Source organism: Crocodylus porosus, unplaced genomic scaffold (genome assembly GCF_001723895.1).
Source record: "Crocodylus porosus isolate Cpor-Errol unplaced genomic scaffold, CroPor_comp1, whole genome shotgun sequence".
Taxonomy (NCBI): domain Eukaryota; kingdom Metazoa; phylum Chordata; order Crocodylia; family Crocodylidae; genus Crocodylus; species Crocodylus porosus.
Genome location: NW_017728909.1, coordinates 75,051,006 through 75,060,878, shown reverse-complemented (window position 1 = coordinate 75,060,878; position 9,873 = coordinate 75,051,006). Strand labels below are relative to the sequence as shown.

General features: G+C 44.0%; 1 protein-coding gene across 1 annotated transcript; it reads right to left on the bottom strand.

The window, feature by feature from the left end:
- Nucleotides 1-363: 363 nt before the first annotated feature.
- Nucleotides 364-8,567, bottom strand: SRP19 (signal recognition particle 19). Its single transcript, XM_019532482.1, has 5 exons — nt 8,450-8,567; nt 5,577-5,652; nt 3,976-4,047; nt 2,261-2,372; nt 364-1,010 (listed from the first exon to the last, which is right to left on the bottom strand). Exons 1-5 carry the CDS (start codon nt 8,485-8,487, stop codon nt 877-879), a joined length of 432 nt encoding a protein of 143 aa, XP_019388027.1. The 5' UTR covers nt 8,488-8,567; the 3' UTR covers nt 364-876.
- Between the last annotated feature and the right edge of the window lie 1,306 nt (nt 8,568-9,873).

The window sequence follows — 9,873 nt, the reverse complement described above, 5'->3', positions numbered from 1 at the left end:
TGTGGCTGACAGACATCCAGATTGGCTGAGTCTTCTGTATTGAATGACTGATCTTTCCCTTCATAAGCAAGTTACATGGCTCTGCAAAATGTGACAGAACATTTGTGTTTTACGAAGTTAGCAGTTAGTACTCCCCAAAATTTGGGTTCGATTTATTGTAAAGCAAGACCATTTTTAGTGGAGAAAGAATGCTGAATTCTGTATACACCTAACAGTTTATCATTATTTCACAGAATGCAGATAACAGCCACAAGCTTTTAAAAAGATTAAAAAACAAAACATAAAAAGTTTTTGTGATCATCTTAAGTAATAATGCTCCTGTGACCACAACAATTTTTGTAAAAGCAATTAGAATTTGAGAAATACTTTTGCCACTTTTATTATATTTAACATTTGTGAAAGATAGGAGTGAGATGTACAAAGTAATGATTACTTCATTCATCATAAATTTTCCAACGATAGTGACATACAAACTCCAGAATCAAGACAAATCTCTTTATCAGAAGAGTGAATGATATACTAAGGCAACTGACTTCAAGAAAAAAAAAACCAAGCTGGATATTTTAAAAGCAGCACACAGCTTTACGTTTCTTCACCCCTCTCCTGCCTCCTCTTTAATTTGTCTTGGTTCTCTTTAATTTCTAGGACTGAAGGGTACTTAACTTTGGAGTTTGAGGGGTTGTGTCTGAATACATATGGATCTACTGTTACACAATGTGAAGTACAGTTGCATGCATTCCGGTTCAGTTAAAAGACAACTCTGTACAGCTTCACCAATTCTCATTTCTTCTCTGCATCTTTCACTTCAGAGTCACATGTCCATCCAAATTAGCCATAATTATGTTTATACAAAGTACATGTAAGCCAGTCACAGGCTCATTTCTTCTTCTTCCCTTTGCCTTTCTTGCCTCCCTCTCCTTGCTGGAGACTTTGGTCACTCCCTCCCATTTTTTGTGTCCTTGTTTTCAGTTTGGGAATTGTTTCTGCTGCGTACAGCATTACTGACTTACCTAGGGAGAGGGGAGAAAGATAAACATTACACAGATATATATGCTCTCTACATTAGTAATAACTATCACTTTAAAAATCAGCATAACTAATGTCAGGGCTGTGTCAAAATGCATATGAAGTCCAAGACTCTGCTTCTTTTCTCTGTGCTGGGGAGACTGGTAAATGGGTATCCTGTGTTTGGTATGCAGCATTTTTTGGATTGGAACATTACTAGAAAATCATTGGCACTAAGAAATTCAGAAGAAACCTAGTCATAACCATCTGGAATCTACTTAAGCAGTTGTACTATAATCCAAAATGAAGATCTAGCTTGCACAGCCACTGGAAGGTGAGATGCTCTGACATTTTCCCACACCAGTTACCAGCACACAGGAGAGGCTAAAGACTCCAAGAGACTGTTTCATTCTTCACTCAATTTAAGCATTCTCTATCCTTATAAATATAGTTGGCTGGAGCTGAACAGAGAACCAGAACTTGCTGTAGACACATTCCTGGGGGCCAACACTGTGTCCCAATTACTTGCACCCAGCAGCAGATTCCATGGTTTTCTTCCTCTCAACCTAGGGCTACAATGAATCCACCAACAAAATTCTAGTTTTCAATACTGACTCTCCCACTTTAAGTTTTACCCCCAACCCTTTCCAAGCAGATAAAACAATATAAGGCTGGTGCTATATTACTTTAATTAGCAAGGCTTCTTTAGCAAATGCCATTCACAGTTTTGTGATGAGGGGTTAGTATTTTCAATGAGCATTGAGTACAAAATTGGTCTGTATGCTAATGAATGACATAGCAACTGATAAACTGATCAAAATGTAACTGAAGTGTGGCAACACAAGCCAAAAGGGGAAATCAGTTCTGAAGAAAAGCAGTTCTTCTGGCTTAAGGAGTACCTCCTAAAACAGTGTTTTGGGAATAGTGGTCACCCCAAAGACCCAAACTTTACTTCACAATTATGAAACTGAGAACTGAAAAAAAAAAGAGAAATAATGATAATACAGCACTCTGCAACCACTTCATATATGCTAATTTGCTCAGTCTGGCTACAAATCTATTTTGGCTTATACTAGCTAAGCATGTTAATGGCTAGATTGAAAGTAAGTAATGACAAACTACTCCATATGTATTTTAATAAATTGGTCATAAGTGTAGGGAAAATTGATCCAGCCTACTTTAAATAGGTAGTTGTTCAACAGTGACTAGTTACCTGAAAGTCTCCACAACACCTAGCCCCGAGAAGTCTACTCACGTGATGGAAACTGAGGTAAACATGGGTTGCCATCCTCCTGTTTGAGCTGAACTCTTACTCGGCCTCTAAACTGGGCATCACGGTTCCATTCTCTGGGGTACATCTTATTTTTCTGGCATATAAAAACAAATGGTTTCAAATATAGATTTGAAGACAAGATAAAGTAATTCATCAGGAAGGGCAGTAAAAGAGTACAAGCTTAAGTTATGGAAACATTAATGTCCTAAATGAGTGGCCATTGCAGAATATCTACACCTACTAGGGGTCACAGCAACGTAGAGCAGGGGCTGATAACATTTTACTAATACAAACTGCTGCTTATGACTGGGTAGTGTTAGGGGTCACTAATCCCCTTGGGCAACTCCAGCTCCATAAATGGGGAGTAGAAGCTGCAGTGAAGAAAAGCAGCTCTCCTGGAGCATCTGGCAGAGCAGCAGAGGTATGAACAGGATCAAATGGATCAGTCTTCCTTTAGTAAAATGAAGATCAGACCAAATCTTTTTGGGCTGGATCCAATCCCATCTGTGGGCCCTATCCAGCCTGTGGGCTGTAGTTTGCCAACCCTTGATGCCGACGTATGGGTTTTCATAACCCATTAGTAACTGCCAGCAGGTTATGGAGACCAAGTCAGGAAAGTAGATACTATAAAATAGAGGTACTTGAAAGTAAGAAATTGCCCAGTCTTTTTCCCACCAAAACTTCATATTCAGCTCATCAGAAATACTTCAGAACAAGACAACAAACCATTGTAAAGTTTGATGAGTCTTCATAAAAAACAAAAACATTCTGGGGAAAAACAAAAATACTGCACTATTATCATTACAACATATTTTGATTTTTCATTTTAAATTTTTTTTGGTTCTGAAGTTTAAGGCATTAATAATTTTGTAATGAATTGAAAGTAAAGACAAAAGACATTTTATTGATCTGAAAATCAAACTATTTTGGAACTGCCAACAAACCAAAGAATCAATTATTCATAGAGCTCCATCTTAAAATTATTATAGCAACCAATATGGTGGCAAACATAAGGCTCCCGAGGAGCTCCTTTAAGCGCATTTAAGATGCTGGTTCGGCATTCATGAATATCTGAAACTGTGAATGCTGAACCCGTGGATAGCAAGGGTTTCCTGTATTTTCTAGGATCTGGATATGCTCTGATGGTAGAGATAGAAGTTACCACTACTATTCACAGCTTGTTCTAGTGGTTGATCCCCCTCACTGTTTATAAAGACAAATCAGAACAAAAGACTGTCCCTTATTCCTAACCTGAAACTGTCTGAATTCACTTCTAGCCACTGGTTCTTACTATGGCCTTCTGACACTGAAAAGCCTGGAATACTCTGTATAGTCTCCCTGTGAAAGTAATTACAAACCCTAATCAAGTCATTGCTTTTCTGATAAACTAAAGAGCTAAACTAAACTACAGTTCATTAAAGGCTCTCACTATATGTTTTTCTATCCTCTAAAGTTATTTTTATGGTTCCTTCCTGCAGTCTCTCCAATACTGTAACATCTATATAAGTGTTAAGTTCACTTAAGCAGACAAGGTTCTTTGGGTAAATGGGATAACCAACAACCCTGAAATTCACTTGCACAGAATTATGTTTGTTTATGTGACTTTCCTAAGGAGGTTTTCTTCAGTTTTTAAATACAGCTATCATGGAAATAGTCTTTATGGAGACCAACTAAAAAAACCAAAACTTTTACATTACCTCTACAAGTACATTGAGTCCCACTGCTGCACACACATCTTGGATTTCTGTAGGTGTGGGATTTTCAACAGCCTATTAAAGAAAATTTTAAATTGCTACCTTTTTAAAGTTCATCTACAGCAGAGAAACAGGTCTAGATATTCTATAGGGGGAAAAGGAAGGAAAGAAGGATGCTTCACAAAAAAAATCTGTTGGCTCCTTCTCTATTTATGCAAGAGTCATTTAGGAACCCAAACATATTCCAGGAAACATATGCATCAGAAAGCAACAGAGAACCAAAAGCAGAGAACTGGAAAATGTAGGTTCAGATCCCAACTGAGACAGACTTAACAGAAAAATATAAGGAAAGTGTGCAGAACTTGTACTACAAGGAATTTTTAAGGTGTGACATACAGCAACCCTCCCCATCCCACAGTGCTCTGCACACCACTCCCAGCCCCCAAAGAAGAAGGAGAGCAGCTGGCTGCCTGACAGCCCTGTCCTGATTGTCACCAGCTACCACAGATGGGGCAGCCACAGTGGCAGCAGAAACCCCCAACTCAGCCCTTGCTACCGGGGAAAGCCTGCACAAAGCTCTGTCCCATAGCTGCAAATCCACTCCTGTCAACTCTTGCCACCCCTAAACATCTTGAAAGAAGTCCCAGGCCCAGACTGCTTGCTTGCCTGTGTAAGCAGCCTGGAACCAGGGAACGGCTACATGGCCTTTCAAGTTTTGGACCAGTCAGGAGCATGGGACTGGGGAGCAGCTCCCCAGTTCAGTGCTGCCAGCATGCTCTTTAGAGTCCTGGAGGCACAGGGAGCCAAGGAGCAACTCCAATTACCCCTGGCGGGAAATCATGCCTTTGTCACACTCCGGCCAGTATGGCTGACCACAGCACTATATTTTCTGTAGTGCTACAAAAAGACACCTAGAGCAGGCCTGAGATGCTCCTTTCCAATAGTAAAATCCATGACTTTCCTACCGGGTCTTATCATCACTGAAAAAAAATTATCTAAAAGTTGGTAGCAAGAACCTACAAGTTTTATAATTTGCTAAATGTTTAATCCACTGCATTTCTTAATATGCTATGTAATGTACAATATCAGGAGCCTAGATGATTGGGTCATCATCTAACCCTAAAATATTTCAGGACATGTGTCAGCAAGGTGACAAGAATGAGTATGTTACAAAACTTTACTCAACATGTTCTATTTTCAGTTACTCTTGGTAACACCATGGAGGGAATGTAAAGACAAACCAAGAGGCCAAAGGACTTCCTATCCAGATTAATAAACTCATTAAATTACAAGCAAGTTATTAAAACAGCCCAGATTAACATTACTGTAAGGGCAGGCAAATAATTCTGTGCCACATTAGTCTATTTTTTTAACTTTCCCAGGCTGTAATCAGTTTCTCCTTGTAGAGGTATGAGCTTAGCTCACATGAGAATAAGAGGTGTCATTCTGCAACCAAATTCAAATAAATTTGTCTGAAGTCATCTTGCATCTTAGTCTTTTTTTGAGGAACAATAAAGTAGACTGTTAGTTTCTGCAGTTTTCTACCCCCCCTACCCCCACCAAGTGATACAAAACTTAGTTTTCTCGTGACATCCGCTAAATACTTTGTCTATGGGTATCCTTCTTCCTTCGGCTATTGTCTTCTTGTTGTTTAAATATGCTGGGTAAATGCAGATGAATCTAAAAGAGAAAACATCTTAAGTTTTACATAAATCCTTCAACTGGAAAATACTGATTAATGGACTATCAAAAGGATGATGCTCTTTGACAGCATAGGAACTTGCAGTATTAAGTCAGGTCAATGGCTTATCTAATTTAGTAGACACTCTGAGCAACCTGAGAGAAACCGAGCTACACACAATTATAAAACACCACAGAGTTAACAAAAATTCTGAATCATGGGGTTTTATACCTTATAAATTTTCCTTCAATTTAACAGCTGTTCCACATATATCATTAAATCCTGTTGCTCAATGCTACTGCTTTAATAGCATCATTATGTACTATTCCAAAAGTTAATAATGAAAAACATTCTCTTGGACGTTTTAATAATTTGTGATCTTCCATTTATTACCCCAAATTCTTAAGTTACTGAAGAAAAAAACCCAGCTTCTTAGCAACCAGCATTCTGTACGCTGATTATTAAGGATATGCAACACTTCCCATTTTAAGACAACATTTTCAGTTATTTAACTCTGCTGTGCCCCCTCCCCTATTCTTTCCCCCTCCTTTTCTTATCCTTTGCATTAGAGATGCACAGATACATCGGTTCATATCGTATCTATACCAATAAAAAGAAAAATCGACATTATAGGCCATCACTTTTTTTTGGCTGATGTGGGTGATCATGTTACTGATAAATGCTGCGTGCATGTGCGCAGCTGCAGCATGCATGCAGCCAAGAGTGCATCCTAACAGCTTGGAGAACAGCATTTGGCCAGTAACTCTGTCAGGGGTAGGGGGCGGGGAAATTGAGGCCCCTGCGGTAAGGGAGTGAGCAGGACTGAGCCAGGAACTGCACAGCCAGGGCAGGGCACAGGGTGGAACGCTTGTCCAGGGAGTGGGGGGCATCTCACACTACTATGTACACCCTGCGGGAGGCATGGGGGAGTGTGCCCCCCGGATTTGTGTGTGGGGTGAGGAGAGGTACCCATTACATGCTCAGGGCCAGGGCTGCGCCAGGCTCTTCCTGGAGGGAACAGCTTGGGCCCAGCCTGCATGTGGGATGGACAGGGATGGGGCAGGCGACAGTGGTGCTGGCTATAGGGAACTCTGGAGTAGCTGTAGCCCACTCTGCAGCAACCCCTCCTAGTGCTGCCACCACCCGTCCCACCTACCCTGAGTGGAGCCTAGGCCCAGCCCCCACCACTGGGAAGAATCTGGTGCAGCCCTGGCCCTGAGCAAGCAGCTTGCCCTTACCACACACAGATTTGGGGGGCACATGCCCTCCCATGCCTGCCCTGGGGGTGCGCACAGCAGCAGGAGCCGGCCCACCTCCTTGTGCCCTCCGACCCGGGCAAGCCACAGATCTGTCCCATGCCCTGCCTCACCCTGCTCAGGCAGTACCTGCCCCTCTCGCTTCCTCGCCACAGGGGCTTTGGTCTGCCCCCCCAACAGACTTACCAGCTGGACGTTTCTCCCCAAGCTGCCAGGCTGCATATCAGCAAACAGACCAGTATTGGTGGATATGGCTCATTAATAAGCAGCCATCAGTATCAGCCCAAGAAAATCTTTATTGGTGCACCCCTTTGTATTTCAATTATTTTTTTTCTTTTCTGCTCCCTGCAAGTCCATTCGTAGCATCTCATGATGTAGGCTGCAATTTATGAAAGCTTATGCCTTTCTGAAGGAGTTGGTCTTTAAGGTGTTCCCCTAAAGACTAATGCTTGACTTTGACTTTAGACTAACCGGGCAAACTACCTCTCTCTAATGACTTAACTGCTAAACTAATTTCTCCATGTCAGGAATCTTGCTTCAAGATGATTTCAGCCAATATAGCTCAGCTTTCTCTTAGAGTAAGATCTGAGGAAAAGAGCTTTGGCAACCCTGACAAAGTCTCTCCGACAACCTGTAGGACGGGGATGGGCAAAATGCGGCCCACCAGGCCATTCTATCCAGCCTGCGGGGCCCCTAAAAAATTTAGAAAATTAATATTAGGTGCCCCTGGCTACCTATCACGTGGTCCTCGATAACTTGCCAACTCCCAGTACGCAGCCCTCTGCCTGAAGTAATTGTCCGTCCTTGCTGTAGAACATTTCTCCACTGTCCCCTGCCAAGCCCAGGAGCACTGCTCTAAACCAAGGGTGGCCAACCTGTAGCATTATTACCACAAGTGGTATAAGCCACCTGAATGGCACCAGCATCAAGGAGAGGACAGGAAATAGGAGCTGATAGTACAGGAAACAGAAAGAAGAACATCAAATCAGGCAGGAAGGGAGCAGAGAGCAGAAAGCAGAAAGAGAAACAGAAGAGGCAGGGAGATCAGAGGAAAGGAATGGGAGAGGTACCCAGGGAGTGCACCTACAAGGTTGTCTCCTCCTGCTCTCTAGCATGCCCCAGCTTTGTTCCTACTCCTGCAAATGAAGTAAGGACACCCTTAAAGCACGCTCAGATGTGGCAGAGACTAGCCACCTGCAGCATCCCTACGTTTTGGTGCAAGGACTTGAAACTTAACCAGGGGTTTGCTTTTGTTTTAGGGCAGTGCTCCTGCTGTCCTGGGGCAAATCCCCCCAGATCGGGCCAGATAATAGAGCCATATCAGACAACCGAATCCTCCCTAAGCTTCCTCAAACCCCTACCGCCCAGCACCACGTCTTCCCTCACGTGCCCAGAACAGTGGGGCGTGTATACACACACACACACACACACACACACACACACACACACACACACACACTCTCTCTCTCTCTCTCTCTCTCTCTCTCTCTCTCTTTCTCGTACTTTGGCGCGCACGCACCCGTCCCCACCAGGCCCGTACCGCTCCTTATCGGCCGGCGAGGCTTCGGCGCAGGCCATGGCGGGTCAACAGCAGCGCCTCCACCGGCGCTGACTCGCTCTAAACCCGGACCAGCCCCCCTCAGTCGGAAGTCCCGCCCTCGACCCCACGCTGGCAGCGCCCCCGTCGCCATTCTATTGGGTCGCGGCGCAATCCGTCGGGGAAGACCCCGCCCCGCCGCAGCTATCGCGAGAGGCTGGAACAATCGCTTCCGGGCCGTGCGCGTCAGTGCCTCGACACGCGGGACTGCGAACGGCGGGTTGCGTGGTGGGTGGGGCTGCTATGGAGGGAGGCGCCCTGCGCGGACCGTACCACCTTTCCACCGGGGGAGGAGGGCAGGAGGAAAAGAGAAGCGATGCTACAAACTTGAGCTGAGCCTGTAGTTCTGCCTGGGCGGCTGCCCCGAGGAAAGAAACCAGGGCAGCAAAGGCTGTTCCACGTTGTGCAGGGAAAGGGGAAAAAGGGAAAAAAAAACCCCTTTTTTTCCCCTGTTTTTTTGGACCGGTCCTGGAAGCACTGTATACCAGGTCAATGCATGGAGTGGATGGAGCAAGCTCTGGTTCCACCACCCAACACCAAAAAGAATCTGCTCAATATAGACCTCCAATGGAGGACATATCAGACACAATCACCTGCCCTGGGAAAACCACCTGATCGATCATGGTGTCTCCCCTGCCAGGTAAACCGAAAACCATCTTCCACATCATGGTATCTCCCCTGCCAGGTCCACCTGATTGATCATGGTGTCTCCCCTGCCAGGGGGAAAAGAAAGCCTGCTGCCTGCAGGAGGCACTGCTGGGTCTGGGCTGAATGGGAGAGAAGAGCGAGGAGCTGAAGAGCTGCAGTTGCCCTTCAGCCGAGAGGACGGCTAATATCAAAACAGTGACACCTTCAGGAAAGGCTTCATATTAAACCTGGGGCAGGGGGGCAGAGTGTGGGCACGTATTAAATGGGTACTTTAATCTGCACATCACAGAGCAACCCTTACACAACGGGACTCTGAGGTACCCAGGGGAATAAACTTCCACCCTCTATCTCCCTTTGCAAAATGAAGTTTCCTTCCTACCTAGGATAACTTTGACAACTCTCTGAATTCTCTTCAGCCTGAAGAACTGTGTGTACCCAAAGGCTTGCAAAGAAAGACATTTTAATGCTACTCTTCAGTCTAATACTACCTACGACCAGGTTTATCTTAAACCAGTTTTGGCTATTTTGAAACCCAAAAGGTTTATGTGTACTGAACTTCTGTTCTGTTACAAGTTTAAACTTGTTTCTGATCACTTAAATCAGTTTATGTATAAGTTCTGACCCTAGCTATCAGTGTGTATTAATGGCAAAGAGATTAACTGTTGCAGGAGTAACGTGTTAACTCTCCTGCACATTAGCTGGCTCCCATTATTACACAC